At 42.0% G+C, this 17,317-nt stretch overlaps 1 protein-coding gene across 3 annotated transcripts in view; it reads right to left on the bottom strand.

Annotated features, from left to right (window-relative positions):
- Positions 1 to 17,317, bottom strand: part of SH3PXD2A (SH3 and PX domains 2A) — a 627,470-nt gene that overhangs the window by 502,350 nt on the left and 107,803 nt on the right. For all 3 annotated transcript variants that reach the window (XM_030202799.1, XM_030202798.1, XM_030202801.1), the window contains exon 2: positions 11,876 to 11,956. In XM_030202799.1, the coding sequence (XP_030058659.1) occupies positions 11,876 to 11,956 (81 nt within the window). The remainder of the gene's footprint in view (positions 1 to 11,875; positions 11,957 to 17,317) is intronic.

Genomic DNA, 17,317 nt, shown 5'->3' with positions numbered 1-17,317 from the left:
ACTGTTAACCCCAACTAAGTACACCTGTTCATACCCAATTCAACGAATCAGGATGACTTTTATTCTCTGCAATAATTGAGGTACTTTAGTTTCAAGGCCAATCATGTGGAGACTTAGAGCTTGCCCTATCTGTCTTCAACTATCTAGTTTTAAATAAGAGCTCAGTAAAGTAATGCAAGAATTGGATACAATTAAAGCAGCTTCTAGGACTGCACAGAGAAATAGCTTCTCACCACTCCCTCAAAGAATAAAACCACATAAGAACAGATGGTTCACAGTAGGCTCAGGCAGACTTCGTCATGTGACACAGAAGCATCCACCCGCACAAGTGTTGCCACTAAAGAATTCTTTTGCTCCATTACAGCACTGTAATGCTCCTGAAAAAAGAACTGAAGCAGAGGAAAAAGCAATAAAGTTGGAACAAAAAGACATGAAGGTACCCAAAGTGAAAAGACACCCCAAAATTACTAATGTTGAAACACAGACCAAGAAATATAGGTGGAAAGCGATGGCCACAAATGCTCGTAGTCTAAGCAATAAAGTTCATGACCTTCAAGCCCTGATGTTGGAGGCAGACTTAGATGTTGTTGCAATCACAGAGACGTGGCTCAACAGTTCCCACGAATGGGATGCAAGCATACCAGGCTATAATCTATTTAGGAAGGATAGAGAGGGTCGTAAAGGTGGAGGAGTAGCTCTGTATGTGAGGAATGATATCATGGCAACTGAAATGACAGGGACCTGGGGAAAAGAAGAAGCGATATGGATCACCTTAAAAAGAGAGGATAGAACCTCTGTCCACGTGGGTGTTGTCTACAGACCCCCCACACAATTAGAGGAACTAGATAAAGATCTGATTGCAGATATTCAAAAATTAGGAAAGAAAAAAGAGGTTCTGTTGATGGGAGATTTCAATCTGCCAGATGTAGATTGGAAGGTTCCGTCTGCCAAATCAGAAAGAAGTAGAGAGATCGTGGATGCTTTCCAAAGTGCTCTGCTTAGACAGATGGTGACGGAACCCACGAGGGAGGGAGCGATGCTGGATCTGGTGCTCACAAATGGGGATAGTGTGTCAAATGTGCGAGTGTGTGCACACCTGGGAAGCAGTGATCATCAAACGGTTTGGTTTGATATGACGGCTGAAGGGGAGGGCGGCCACTCTAAACTCAAAGTCCTGGATTTCAAGCGTGCTGACTTTAGTAAAATGGGGGAATACCTGAGGAAGAAGATGATGGGCTGGGAGGACGAACATGAAGTGGAAGGTCTGTGGTCCAGGCTGAAAGAAACAATAAATAGGGCCACAGACCTTTATGTAAGGAGAGTAAATAAAAGCAAGAGGAAAAGGAAACCGATATGGTTCTCCAAGCAAGTAGCTGAGAAAATAAAGGCTAAAGAGTTGGCGTTCCAGAAATATAGAAAATCTCAAGAAGAGGAACACGGGGAGGAATACCGGATGAAACTGAAAGAAGCCAAGAGAGAGGTACGTCTGGCGAAGGCGCAAGCGGAAGAACAAATGGCTAGAAATATAAGGAGGGGTGACAAAAATTTCTTCAGGTATATTAGTGAAAGAAGAATGACTAAAAAGGGAATTGTGAGACTAAAAGATACAGTGAACCGCTATGTAGATAATGATGAAGAAAAAGCCAATTTGCTAAATAGATACTTTTGTTCGGTTTTCACTGAAGAAAATCCTGGAGAAGGACCGCGAGGGACTGGCAAAAGTACACCTGAGAATGGAATGGATATAGCACCGTTCACGGAAGAGAGTGTGTATCAACAACTTGGAAAGCTAAAGGTGTACAAAGCCATGGGACCGGACGGGATCCACCCCAGAATATTGAGGGAGCTCAGAGAGGTCCTGGCGGGTCCTCTTAAAGATTTGTTTAATAAATCCTTGGAGACTGGAGAGGTTCCGAGGGACTGGAGAACGGCGGAGGTGGTACCTCTTCACAAAAGTGGTGATAGGGAAGAAGCTGGAAACTACAGGCCGGTAAGCCTCACTTCGGTTATTGGAAAAGTAATGGAAGCCATGCTGATGGAAAGGATAGTAAATTTCCTAGAAGCCAACAAGCTGCAAGATCCGAGACAACATGGTTTTACCAGAGGGAAATCGTGCCAAACGAATCTCATTGAATTCTTTGATTGAGTAGCTGGAGAATTGAATCATCGACTTGCTATAGACGTAATCTACTTAGATTTTAGCAAAGCTTTTGACACGGTTCCTCACAGGAGGCTCTTAAATAAACTAGATGGGCTGAAGATAGGTCCCGAAGTGGTGAACTGGATTAGGAACTGGTTGACGGACAGACGACAGAGGGTGGTGGTAAATGGAGTTCGCTCAGAGGAGGGAAAGGTGAGTAGCGGAGTGCCTCAGGGATCGGTGCTGGGGCCGATTCTGTTCAATATATTTGTGAGTGACATTGCCGAAGGGTTAGAAGGTAAAGTTTGCCTATTTGCGGATGATGCTAAGATTTGCAACAGAGTGGACACCCAGGAGGGAGTGGAAAGCATGAAAAGGGATCTGAGGAAGCTAGAAGAATGGTCTAAGGTTTGGCAATTAAAATTCAATGCAAAGAAATGCAAAGTGATGCATTTAGGGAGTAGAAACCCACGAGAGATGTATGTGTTAGGCGGTGAGAGTCTGTTAGGTACTGAGGGGGAGAGGGATCTTGGGGTGATAGTATCCGAGGATCTGAAAGCGACGAAACAGTGTGACAAGGCGGTGGCCGTAGCGAGAAGGTTGCTAGGCTGTATAGAGAGAGGTGTGATCAGCAGAAGAAAGGAAGTGTTGATGCCCCTGTACAAGTCCTTGGCGAGGCCCCACCTGGAGTATTGTGTTCAGTTTTGGAGGCCGTACCTTGCGAAGGATGTTAAAAAAATGGAAGCGGTGCAGAGAATGGTATGGGATTTGCATTCCAAGACGTATGAGCAGAGACTTGCTGACCTGAACATGTATACCCTGGAGGATAGGAGGAACAGGGGTGATATGATACAAACGTTTAAATACTTGAAAGGTATTAATCCGCAAAAAAATATTTTCCGGAGTTGGGAAGGCGGTAGAACGAGAGGACATGAAATAAGATTGAAGGGGGGCAGACTCAAAAAAGATGTCAGGAAGTATTTCTTCATGGAGAGGGTGGTGGATGCTTGGAATGCCCTCCCGCGGGAGGTGGTGGAGATGAAAACGGTAACGGAATTCAAACATGCGTGGGATGTGCATAAAGGAATCCTGTGCAGCAGGAATTGTGTTCAGCTTTGGATTTGATTTGCTTACTTTATTTATTTTTTGTCTATTAGATTGTAAGCTCTTTGAGCAGGGACTGTCTTTCTTCTATGTTTGTGCAGCTGGTTGGGAGGTGGGAAATACTGCTGGGCAGACTTGTACGGTCTGTGCCCTGAAAAAGGCAAGTACAAATCAAGGTAAGGTATACACATGAGTTTATCTTGTTGGGCAGACTGGATGGACCATGCAGGTCTTTTTCTGCCGTCATCTACTATGTTACTATGTTTTTTTTTTTTGTGACTCTGGGCAAGTCACTTAACCCTCCATTGCCCCATGTAAGCTGCATTGAGCCTGCCATGAGTGGGAAAGCGCAGGGTACAAATGTAACAAAAAAAAAAAAGGCTCCTAATTACATAACAGTGAAATAGAGAGTCTGAATTCATAGTCAGAGCTCCATACCGTGCTTACCCAGAATAGTTTTACTTCTTAGGTATGTAATTTCACACAACTTCAAAATGCAAAACAACACACTAATATATTATTCGTGTTTTCCACCAGCTGAAGGATTATCCTATTTTCCCCAAGCAAAGCCCAGCTAATGGTTTAAGCAGCATGTGTATGAGAAATGAAAAGTTTTGTTCTTCACTATGTATTTTGCAAAACTCCAAAGAACTAGGCAGAGCCCAATATTGGAAAATAGTGCGAACAAGATATTAGGACTGGTCTGAAGGATACACAGCTCTTTCCCGGACAAATTCACTTCTGTGTACCATCTTTTGTAGACGTCAGAATTTCACATAATTGAGGTCCTATTCCCCAAATTTAACTTGAAGTCAAATTGCTAAAGACAGCATTCACAGTTCTTGGGTTAGGGGCGGGGAACAGGTATCACAGACATTGCTCAAAAGTGACACCTAGAGGCTACATTTAAGGTATATGCATTCTAAAGCAGGACAGGGTCAAGGATTAGCACTATAAGGGATGAGCTAAAAGAGAGTTCAAACCCTTGTGGATGGAGACAGGGAGAATCCCCGGTTAGTTGCAAATGCAGGCTCACTGCCCTATACTCCCAGTACAGACTGATTTCAGTAGATCTAGAAGCCCACAGGAGCAGGAGGAAAACTGCTGGGCCAAAAAAAGAATTTTAAAAAATGTTTGCAGACATGGAAATTGGTCCTCTCTTCTCCAAACAAATAGAAAAGGTATATTTTCAGTAACACTGACCTTCTTGTAACTCTGGAATTGTAAGGAGTAACAAGGTACTCTGGATATTTCTCTGTTGCAGGAGGGCTCATAATCTAAGTTCTTACCTGAAGCAACGGAGGGTTAAGTGACTTGCCCAAGACCACAACAAGGAGCAGCAGCGGGATTTGAACCTGCCACCTCTGAGGTTGCAAGACCAGTGCTCTAACCACTAGGCCACGCCATATATATTAATTGCCAGTTTGTTATTTGTTGGATGAGGCCACAGACAGATGGACGGATGTGAGATGTTCTTGCTCTATGTTGTACAAGAATGTCTAAAACTCCCCAGTATCTCTCCACACTCGTCCTTCCCTACACCCCTTCCCGTGCACTCCGCTCCATGGATAAATCCTTCTTATCTGTTCCCTTCTCCACTACTGCCAACTCCAGACTTCGCGCCTTCTGTCTCGCTGCACCCTACGCCTGGAATAAACTTCCTGAGCCCCTACGTCTTGCCCCATTCTTGGCCACCTTTAAATCTAGACTGAAAGCCCACCTCTTTAACATTGCTTTTGACTCGTAACCATTCGCCTCCACCTACCCTCCTCTCCTCCTTCCTGTACACATTAATTGATTTGATTTGCTTACTTTGTTTTTTGTCTATTAGATTGTAAGCTCTTTGAGCAGGGACTGGCTTTCTTCTATGTTTGTGCAGCGCTGCGTACGCCTTGTAGCGCTATAGAAATGCTAAATAGTAGTAGTAGTAGTAGTAGTCTCAAGGAGTATCAACATTCCATGTAGAACCCCAAAGAATAGCAAGATTCTGGAATCCTAAAGAGTGACAAGATTCCATGCAAGATTCGTAACCACTTGTAACCACTCGCCTCCACCTACCCTCCTCTCCTCCTTCCTGTACACATTAATTGATTTGATTTGCTAACTTTATTTTTTGTCTATTAGATTGTAAGCTCTTTGAGCAGAGACTGTCTTTCTTCTATGTTTGTGCAGCGCTGCGTACGCCTTGTAGCGCTATAGAAATGCTAAATAGTAGTAGTAGTAGTCTCAAGGAGTATCAACATTCCATGTAGAACCCCAAAGAATAGCAAGATTCTGGAATCCTAAAGAGTGACAAGATTCCATGCAAGATTCGTAACCACTTGTAACCACTCGCCTCCACCTACCCTCCTCTCCTCCTTCCTGTACACATTAATTGATTTGATTTGCTAACTTTATTTTTTGTCTATTAGATTGTAAGCTCTTTGAGCAGAGACTGTCTTTCTTCTATGTTTGTGCAGCGCTGCGTACGCCTTGTAGCGCTATAGAAATGCTAAATAGTAGTAGTAGTAGTAGTAGTCTCAAGGAGTATCAACATTCCATGTAGAACCCCAAAGAATAGCAAGATTCTGGAATCCTAAAGAGTGACAAGATTCCATGCAAGATTCGTAACCACTTGTAACCACTCGCCTCCACCTACCCTCCTCTCCTCCTTCCTGTACACATTAATTGATTTGATTTGCTAACTTTATTTTTTGTCTATTAGATTGTGCAGCGCTGCGTACGCCTTGTAGCGCTATAGAAATGCTAAATAGTAGTAGTAGTAGTAGTAATATACACAAAACAAAAACACATGTGTAAGTATCCTGGTTCAATGGCTGCTCTTCACTCTCCATGTTCATCTTCATTAAGAAGAGGCATTGGGCCCGACACCTTCCAAACTTCTATAAACTGCTCTGTGCTTAAATGAGCCTTAAATTAGAAAAGGAAATAACAGGGATGCCTAAAATCCCTGGGAGGAGAAAAGAAAGTTTCAATGAAGGAGTTTTAATTACTTTTCTTAATGGTTTGTGGGGGTAGGAAGGGAGAAGCTTTGGTGCCCTGAGTGATTTCCACTGCTGATAGGCCCTTCTCTCACGTATCAATGGGACCTTTCAGGACTCAGTCTCCTTGATTGCAACTTCGTTTCCTGCCCAACACACTAACCCTATTGATAACGTCAGTCTGATGGGAATGTCTCAAACCCGGCCGGAAAGGCCAGAAGACCCACAGAACATACACAAGAAAACAGTAGCACTTACACAGATTAAGAAAACGATAGTTATAAATATGCATTCAGCAACTTGTAGGGTGTTTCCAGCAGATGTAACATTTATTGATGTCATTGGGCATTTACTGATGTGCATTATCCGTGCCAGAGATACTGGACAGCTTACATTTTCAGCTGGATCCATTTAGACAGCAGAGAAATATTTTTTTTAAATACATAAAATATACTTGAACAAATGACGGATGTCAAAGATAATGAAAAAGGGTTGATTCGAGCTTCTCCCTGACTCCTAACTAGTTATCTGATGCTAGGGTCCACCTAACAAAAAAGTCAAAGTAATCCCTTTGCAAAACTAAATGAGGGAAAACAAAATGAAAAATGGAACGACCAAAGAAGTGCCAACCAAGAGATATTTATTAAAAATGTCATCAATAGAAATCAAACAAAATAAAACATGGAAAAGAAAATATGATGATACCTTTTTTTATTGGACATAACTTAACACATTTCTTGATTATTTTATTTATTTTTGTTACATTTGTACCCTGCACTTTCCCACTCATGGCAGGCTCAATGTGGCTTACATGGGGCAGTGGAGGGTTAAGTGACTTGCCCAGAATCACAAGGAGCTGCCTGTGCCTGAAGTGGGAATTGAACTCAGTTCCTCAAGACCAAAGTCCACCACCCTAACCACTAGGCCACTCCTCCACTTTTGAAGGTTGCCCTTCTTCGTCAACTTATTTTCTTTTCCATGTTTTATTTTGTTTGATTTCTATTGGTAACCTTTAAGAGTGGACTAACACAGCTACCACACCTTTCTACTTAAAAATGTCACAAATAAGCTGCCAAGCCAGCAGCTGCACAGGGATCCTCTGTTGGGGGTGGGGGAGGGGGAGACTGGGGTGGATGGGAAGGTTTTGGTTTTGGTCCCACTCATCCTCATAAAATGGCCTGGAGTCTCCAGAGTCTAGACACAGGCTATCCAAGTCATATCTTCAGCAACTGGTCATGAGGGTGAGTGCTCAGGTCCACAACTGACGATTGATTTTCAAGTTTTACAATTAAAAGAACTGTGTCCCGTTTTTGATGCTCTTGGAGTTTCTTTTGCACTTTGGATTTTGTTCTGTACTTTGAACCCTCTATGTGTTGTGTTGTTTAGTTTTGCTAGTAGGGTGATAACATAATTGGGAATCGTATCTTTTTTTCCCCTGATGTATGATGTCAAGTTTATTGTTCGCTTACTTTTATTTTGCTTTGCTGTATTGTACTTGATAGGTAACTTTGCCTAGTTTTATTGTTCAGGTGATTGTTGTCCGGTTTTACTGATCCCAAATAAAAAAAACATTCAAATGTAAAAATATCACAACTAAAGAAACATACAGTCCATAGGGATCTATAAGAATATCAAGACTCGACACAGTCCTGCGTTTCGGCTCGCAGTGCGCCTGCCTCAGGAGTCTCAACTTCAGCTGAACTTGTAAATCCCTTGTACTGTTTAAACACAGATATAAACACAACACCATCAAACAACCCCCTACTCTGTTGGGCTGTGACGGCAAAATGAAACCAGCTGCTAAAAGTAGCGCAACTGTTAAACAAACTGAACAATTCGTTTTGGCAACAAAAAAGCCAAAAGACCACAGAATTGTGGTTTAAATCTGTATGTTTCTTTTACTTGAAGATCTTATGACATTTTTAATAAATATCCCTTGGTTGGCACTTCTTTAGTTGTTCCCCTTCTTGTTTTGGTTTTCCACCTTAGGCGTCAGCACTCAAGAAAAAGATCTCACACTTGAAAGCCATGTGAAGAATACAACTAAGAAGATGTTTCAGTCAATGTGGAAACTCAAGAGACTAAAACCTTTCTTCCCAAGAGGTATCTTTTGCAACCTGGTACAATCGATGGTGCTAAGTCATCTAGACTATTGCAATGCACTTTATGCTAGTTGTAAAGAGCATATCATCAAGAAACTTCAGACAGCTCAGAACACCGCAGCTAGACTAATATTTGAAAGACAAAATACGAAAGTGCTAAACCCCTAAGAGAGAGGCTGCATTGGCTTCCAGTTAAAGAACGCACTGTGTTCAAAGTGTGCACTCTGGTTCATAAGGTTATTCATGGAAATGCTCCGGCCTACATGTCAGACCTTATTGATCTCCCACCCAGGAATGCTAAAAGATCAGCACGCACATTCCTGGGACTTCACTTCCCAAGCTGTAAAGGCCTAAAATACAAGCTAGTACATGCGTCTAGCTTTTCCTACATTGGCACGCAGATGTGGAATGCATTGCCACTTGATCTGAAGACTATTCACGACCTAATCAACTTTTGAAAATCATTAAAGACTTACCTTTTCAACAAGACTTACCATAATAATCAATAATAGGATTTCTAACACATCGCTAGTCACTTGATATTCTGGCTGTTTTCTTGTTATGTATGTAATTAATTGTGTATCTACTCTTGAATTACGCTTGACATGATGTAATATTGTAAGCCACATTGAGCCTGCAAACAGGTGGAAAAATGTGGGATACAAATGCAACAAATAAATAAATAAATCTAGGTGGTGTTGAAGACAATACGCTGAAATCTTCTGCTGTGTGTGGCGGCAGCCAAAAAAGCAAACAAGATACTAGGAATTATTAGGAATGGGATGCAAAATAAGACCAAGAATGTTATAATGCCTCTATATCGCTCCATAGTACAATCTCACCATGAGTATTCCATTCAGTTCTGGTCACCGTATCTCAAAAAAAGATAGAGCGGAATTAGAAAAGGTTCAAAGAAGAGTGACCAAAATGATCAAGGGGATGGAACTCCTCTCGTATGAGGAAAGGCTAAAGAGGTTAGGGCTCTTCAGCTTGGAAAAGAGATGGATAAGGGGAGATATGATTGAGGTCTACAAAATCCTGAGTGGTATAAAAAGAGTAGAAGTAAATCGATTTATCACTCTTTCAAAAAGTACAAAGACTAGAAGACACTCAATGAAATTACATGGAAATACTTTTAAAATGAATAGGATGACATAGTTTTTCACTCAAAGAACAGTTAAGCTCTGGAACTGTTTGCTAGAAGATGTGGTAACAGCGGTTTGGACAAGTTCCTGGAGGAAAAGTCCATAGTCTGAATTTGAGACAGATATGGGGAAGCAACTGCTTGCCCTGGGATTGGTAGCATGGGACTGTTGCTACTCTTTGAGATTCTACATGGATTGTTGCTACTAAATGGGTATCTGTCAGGTACTTGTGACCTGGATTGGCCACTGTTGGAAGCAGGATACTGGGCTAGATGGACCACAGGTCTGACCCAGTATGGCTATTCCTAGTTCTTAAGTTCTTAATACACTCTGGGAAGCAGTTACATCAATTGATGTCTTTGTCTTTTATTCAGTTTGTTTCTTTTTCTTTCCCAGGTGCCGGGCAAAAACGTGACTCATCTCTGTTAGCCCCCTATGGGGTGGTCCTACAAAGTGGCCACTAATATTTGCATGTCAAATACCCACAGAAATGAATGGAGTGACAGCACTTACACATATGTGCAACCTGAAGAAGGGGACATGATTTGGCAGTGGGACAATTTGATGCGTGGTAGGGCATTAGAATGGGTAGTTTGAGGGGTGTTGTTACAGGTAGGGTAGTTCTTCGGTGTGGGGGTAGTTGGAGTGTAGGTTTGTTTGGTGGGGGCAGTTTGCAGGAGGCAGTTTCAGGGGCTGGGCCAGTTTAGGGCTAGTGTGACAGTCGCAGGGGATATGTTTTGTGGGTGGGGGCAGCATGCGGGGTAGTAAGGCAGTTACAGGGGGTAGTTTGTGGGTGTGGGGCAGTTACAGGGCTAAATTTTGGGGCTAGAGTGGTCCGTCCCCTTGCATATGCAGTTTCACTGAAAACAAGCAAGTGCTGGGAGGGGAAGGAGGCTCAGCGTGGCACAGCTGCCTCCCACGGAACATGCAGGCTGAGGATGGAGGAGCACTTCCATTGGCAGGGTTGGGGACCCCCCCACCCGCTCAGGTATATGGGGGTCTAAGAGGAGGGCGAAGAATAGCAGCAGGGTGGGGCAAAATCTTTTCCCTCCCACAACCACCAGTGTTTGCTCACACTACCCCCCCCTCCCCCGGACCAGATGTCTAGCTAAACGCCTGATATGCACGTAGTAGAAACGCATACTCTGTACATTTTAAAAGCAGGTGTTAAGGTAGGTGCCATTTACGCATTCCAATTTCTAGAACAGGCATACTAAATGACATCATGAATTGGCATTTATGTAGAGCTAGGTTCTAATCCTTAAAATGTGTCAAACTCGCTTACTGCATAAGTGCAAGAGGCATAAAGATGGGCATGTCTCCAAGATTTGTGTGTAACTTATAGAATAGTGCACATTACACACACTTCGGGGCACACTTAGGCGTAACAGTTACGACTGCTATTGATCTGGCATAACTGTTGGCACCTACCTTTAGACACACCAATACTAATTTACACTAGAACTGATAAGCAATTGCAGCCTTTATCTTATTGGATTATCACAAAATATTTTATACAGATTATGCAGGAGTAGAGGAGTGGCCTAGTGGTTAGAGCACCAGTCTTGCAACCCAGAAGCGGCTGGCTCAAATCCCACCACTGCTCCTTGTGATGTTGGGCAAGCCACCTAACCTTCCATTGCCTCAGGTACAAAATTAGATTGTGAGACAACCCTGGGACAGGGAAATATCCAGTGTACCTGAATGTAACTCACCTTGGGCTACCACTGAAAAAGGTGTGAGCAAAATCTAAAAATAAATAAAATTAAACATTCATTTCCTAGACACCACAGATACCTTTTGCAGTTTCCCACAGCTGTAATAAAGAACGCAGACCTTACAACTCAAGACACACATTTTAGACGTGCTTGTATGTGGAAGGAAATCCAGGTTTTGGGCAGAAAGACATATCGACAAGACATATCACAAAGATCAAAACATGTGAAACCCCATATGTATCCAGAACTGTCTTATAATTTATTTCACTATTATGCTTTATCATTATCATGTAACCCAAAATCCTTCTGTAATACCAATTGTTTATTCTCTTCTCATTTCCACTATTCACGATGTATTGTAAGCCACATTGAGCCTGCAAAGAGGTGGGAAAACGTGGGATACAAATGCAACAAATAAATAAATAAATAAAGAGAGTCAGGGGCAGGGATGGAGACAAATACAACAGCAACTGGTTTCCAAATCACTTTTGCAGGTATGTCACAAGGATTTAAGTATAGAAACACAGAAAAGGAAAGCTCTTTAACAAGACGATTCTGGCGTCAAGATAGTCTTTCCCGTTCTGCAAAGAAGTGCTTTGAGAAAATGACCCATTCTCTTTTGCAGAAAAATCATGCACTGAATGGAAACTGTTTCAAACTCGGAACCATGAGTCAGTGTAATTACCTGGAGGTCGAAGAACTTGCTGTATCGTCGGTAAATAACTTGAGACGTTGTATCTGACCATGTTACATTTATGATATAGACCTGTGAGGGAGAAGAAACAAATAGGAAATTTATCAAAAGCAAGTTATGAAACTGTTGTCATAGGTCTGTGGTGAAGCGACATCATGGCAATACAGATAGTTTTAAGATCTGTGGCAACATAAATAAATGTGTTCACACAGTCAAGAAAAAGGTAGCCAAACTAACCATCCTTCCATGCTCCCTTCCACTCAAACAATTCTTATCACAGCATGTAAGAAATTACTTGGAAGATTGAACATAAGAATATAAGAATAGCCATGCTGGGTCAGACCAATGGTCTCTTTAGCCCAGTTTCCTGCTTCCAGCAGTGGCCAATCCAGGTCACAAGTACCTGGCAGAAGCCCAATTAGTAGCAACATTCCATGTAGAATCTCAAATAGTAGCAACATTCCATGTAGAACTCTAAAGAATAGCAAGATTCTGGAATCCTAGAAAGTAACAAGATTCCATGCAGAATCTCAAAGAGTAGCAAGATTCCATGTAGAACCCCAAAGAATAGCAAGATTCTGGAATCCTAGAAAGTAACAAGATTCCATGCAGAATCTCAAAGAGTAGCAAGATTCCATGCTACCAATCCCAGGGCAAGCAGTGGCTTCCCCTACATCTGTCTCAATAGCAGACTATGGACGTTTCCTCTAGGAACTTGTCCAAACCTATTTTTTAAATATGCTAACTGCTGTTACCACATCCTCCGGCGAAGAGTTTCAGAGTTAACTATTCTTTGTGTGAAAAAAAAATATTTCCTCCTATTTGTTTTAGAAGTATTTCCATATAACTTCCTTGAGTGTCCCCTTGTCTTTGTAATTTTGGAATGAGTAAAAAAAAGTGGCTTTATCCACTTAGGTTTCTTCACCAATGCGTGTTTGATGCATTATCAGGGTTGATATTCAAAGCGATTTAACCAGGCAGGAGAGGCTCCTGGTTGGTTAAATAATTTATGTGGAGCTAATCACTGACATTCAACGGATTTCAGCCATTTGATAATGTAAAGATGCAGAAAAATGATTAATTGATTTTGCTCATGCTTGATCTATTCTTACTGTACACCACCTTGAGTGAATTCCTTCAAAAAGGTGGTAAATAAATCCTAATAAATTTATTTATTTATTGCATTTGTATCCCACATTATCCCACCTCTTTGCAGGCTCAATGTGGCTTACAATACATCATGGGTACTGGAAATAGGAGTGCACATACATTAGGTTTACAGAAGATTTGTGTTACATGGTGGTGAATTATATAATGGTGTTCAAGCAAAAGACATTATAAGACAGTGTTAGACGTTCAGAAGATTATACATTTGCATGTTGATCTTTGTGATATATCTTGTCGAAGAGAGAGGTTTTTAATAGTTTTCGGAAATTGGTCAGTTCATAGATCGTTTTCAAGTTGCGTGGTAGCGCATTCCAGAGCTGCGTGCTCGTAAAGGAAAAGGTAGATGCATGCATTGATTTGTATTTCAAAGCCTTGCATTTTGGAGGATGAAGAATGAGGGGTGTACGGGAAGATTTTTTTGCGTTCCTGGGTGGTAGTTCTATTAGATCTGACATGTAGGCTGGGGCGTTACCATGGATGATTTTATGGACTAAAGTGCAAAGTTTGAACGTGATGCGTTCTTTTAGCGGGAGCCAGTGTAGTTTTTCTCCTAAGGGTTTCGCGCTTTCGTATTTTGGTGTGCCAAATATTAGTCTGGCTGCTGTATTCTGAGCTGTCTGAAGTTTTTTGAGTATTTGCTCTTTACAGCCAGCATAGAGTGAGTTACAATAGTCCAGGTGACTGAGTACCAGTGATTGTACCAGATTGCGGAAGACAATCCTTGGGAAGAATGGTCTAACTTTTCAGTTTCCACATTGAATGAAACATCTTTTTGGTTATGTTATTTGCATGGTTCTCAAGTGTTAGATGTCGATCAATGGTGACTCCGAGGATTTTCAGGGTGTCCGAAATTGGTAGATTTAGTTTGGGTGTAATGATGGTGGTAAATTTATTCTTATTGTATTGCGAGGTGAGTACCAGGCATTGGGTTTTCTCAGCATTGAGTTTCAGCTGAAATGCATCTGCTTATTTCTGAGACGTGCAGAAAAAACTGATTTCGAATACTATATCTGGATGTAGCACCATGCAACAATGCAATTAAATCCATCAAATATAAAGGGGCATCCCTAGACAAAATTTTAAAAAACATCGACACACAATTTCTCGTCAAACCAAAAATCAACCGAAAGGCTATGTTTTGCATAATCTATAACCGGTTGAATAAGGCTTTAGAACAGCCTATCAAGACAAGATTACAATAATCAACTTGAGACAACATAAGCGACTGAACAAATACTCTAAATGTATCAACAATAAAGTATTTTTTTATAACCCTGAAATTCCTAAGAACGAACAGTAAAGTCTAGATTATACGACCTTTGGTAATCTGACCATTCGGCATATCTGACAGATCCACCCACCCACCCCCGGTGACATCATTACTTTTATTTCTATTAAAACTCTTTAGAACTCTATGCCTTTGTTTATGCATTGTTTGAGGGGTTTATGCAATGTTCCATGTAACTTCCTTGAGTGTGTCCAAGTACGAAGACTAGGGGACACTTGAGGAAGTTACATGGAAATACTTTTAAAACAAATAGGAGGAAATATTTTTTCACTCAACGAATAGTTAAGCTCTGGAACTCTTTGCCGGAGGATATGGTAACAGCAGTTAGCATATCTGGGTTTAAAAAAGGTTTGGACAAATTCCTGGAAGAAAAGTCCATAGTCTGCTATTGAGACAGACATGGGAAACAACTGCTTGCCCTGGGATTTATAGTATGGAATGTTGCCACGATTTGGGTTTCTGCCAGGTACTTGTGACCTGGCTTGGCCACTGTTTGGAAAAAAGGATACTGGGCTAGATAGACCATTGGTCTGACCCAGTATGGCTACTCTTAAGTTCTTATGTTTTCCGACAACGGGTCAGTCCCGTTTAGGTCAGATAATCAAGACTGTACTGTAATAAGATTTCTTCATTACTGAAAAGACATGATATCACATTGATAGTAAATTGTCCACCTCAACCCCTAAAATTTTTGAATTTAGGCAAACCAATTCAGGTTTACACTAGTATTCTCTAACGGCATCCAAAAATGCTATTATACAGTTAGTGTTCCACAAACAGCTTCAATGCACCTCAACGGATTCCCCCTTAAACTGTAAGCCCGACAGGGAAATATCTAGTGTACCTGAATGTAACTCACCATGAGCTACTACTGAAAAAGGAGTTAGTTAACTTCAAACAAACCAATAAATATAATCAGTCTTTGAGTGAGGCACAACAACATCTCATGCTGAGCCACAATTCTGTAAGTAAGCAAAGATGAAGCACATGGTCATTACTACAGATGGTAAGATTAAAACCAGATGTGATGAGGCAGCCTTCATCGCACCAAAGGGCATAGGATCATATTGGGGGAAGAGAGTGCTTTACTACTGCTACAAGTCAGGAAATATAGGGTCGATAGCCGGCCGCACTCCTTTGCTCACTGCCGCTGGCACTATGACCAAAAATTCAACGCTAGGCCAATTAAGTGCCATAGTCAGCATTTAAGCAGTTACAGTAAAGACAGGACTAACTTTTACGTGGTCCTGTTTATGTGGTGACCTTGGCTGCCAAATATCAGCTGACTCCGCCCCTGAACACTCCCCAAATAGCTGGTTTTGCTTTAAGCACTAACCAGTCATTTTCAGTGCCACTGAAAGTGACCGGCTAGCCCCGAATAGGCCAGGAGCCATTTCTGGCCAGTTAAATCACTTTGAATATCGACTCCTGTATCTTTCCAAGCACCTTCTCTTGCTTGGCTGGAACAGATGTGGGTCACGAGGCTGGCAGATGAGCTTCTATTATAACCACTAATCACATGGTTTTTAGAACTTGATACTCACCATTACCTGAGAAAAGGAAGTGAGCTCAAGTCCTGCAAATGAAAGCCGGTTTTAAGCACAGAAGCTGCAAATGGATACAGCTTGCTACGTGCTTTGAGAACGTTCCCTCTGCCATTCGTACTTTTTAAACGGACAGCAGTGGAAAAAGCAACGTTGCTCACCTGTAACAGGTGTTTTCCATAAACAGTGGGATGCTGTGGCACACAAGTGAGTGATGTAATCTGACGGTACAGAGATTTCACAGAGCTCAGATATGCAGCCCTTTCCACATACGGTGGTCTTATCGGGTCCTGGGTTAGTTCCAAAGCTCAAACTGTTGAGACAGCGTTTGAAGAGGTGGGAGGGATCGTGTGCCTTATCAATGCTGCTGTCTACAGAAAACCTCTATTACAGGTTAGCAACACTGCTTTTTCCATCAAGGAGTCAATTAGGTCATACGAGTATGTGACTTCCAAGCTTAGGGTTGTCCAGCATTGTATTGTCTTAGTCCTTGGAGGAACTTGTACAATCAACTGTGAGAGTTGTTAATTGACAAGGACAGATAGACCAAATGCACTGTCCTGAGATAATGCTTGGTTCAAACAATAAAGGGCAGTGCTGTAAAATATTTTTTAAAAAGCAGATCTGCCTTGAGCTTGAAACCGTTGAGGAAACAGTGCTCTAGGTGATTCAGTGTTAATCTTTCCATGTCGGACTGCTTGTCTCAGCAGTTCTCACATATCTCTCTAGGACATCACCACAAGGGCTCACCATATTATATAGGCCAAGTCATGCTGCATGGGTGCTGCATTAGCTATCAGGTGCATACGTACCTTGTAACAACGCAGGCTACTGAAAATACACAGAAAATCCAGGGGCTCCATCCCTGGGTTTCTCCCTCTCTGTACCCCATGGCTTTTGTGGCCATGATTTTAAACACTAAAGTTTAGCAGCCAGGATGAGGGCACTTGCTCAGACGCCCCTCCCTTCCTTGTGACTTTATTCTTCCAAACATGCTGGCATTTACCCGTCAAATAATCAATTTAATTTACCCAACATGGTCAGGTATATGCAGGTACTGGGGGAGGGGGGGGGTCCTCCCCCTCCGCAGCCTATACTTTCTGAACATCAAATTGAAAAAGCGTAAAGTTTTACAAAACCTAAGTCCCGTCTACCAGGAAAAGAAAGGAATTTGCTGATAAGCACCATCCCTCCCTGTACACTGAAATCCTGTACAAGCAATCACCCCAATTGATGTGTGAAGGTTACACGCGTGAACGAGCAAACATGCAGTCAGGATTGGAAACAGGGCAGCCGCTTCCCCTAGCGCAGGTCACCACCAGGGCATCAATTAGAAAGATGCACAGACTACATTAAATTACAGAGAGAGGGACCTGTGGGGGAGGGGGAAGTAGAAAATTTAAATGAGAGATTTTAAATGTATTGCAAAAGTGG

The sequence above is a fragment of the Microcaecilia unicolor genome, chromosome 5 (genome assembly GCF_901765095.1).
Source record: "Microcaecilia unicolor chromosome 5, aMicUni1.1, whole genome shotgun sequence".
Taxonomy (NCBI): domain Eukaryota; kingdom Metazoa; phylum Chordata; class Amphibia; order Gymnophiona; family Siphonopidae; genus Microcaecilia; species Microcaecilia unicolor.
The sequence above is the reverse complement of the archived record's forward strand: the minus strand, read 5'-3'. Positions and strand labels throughout refer to the sequence as shown.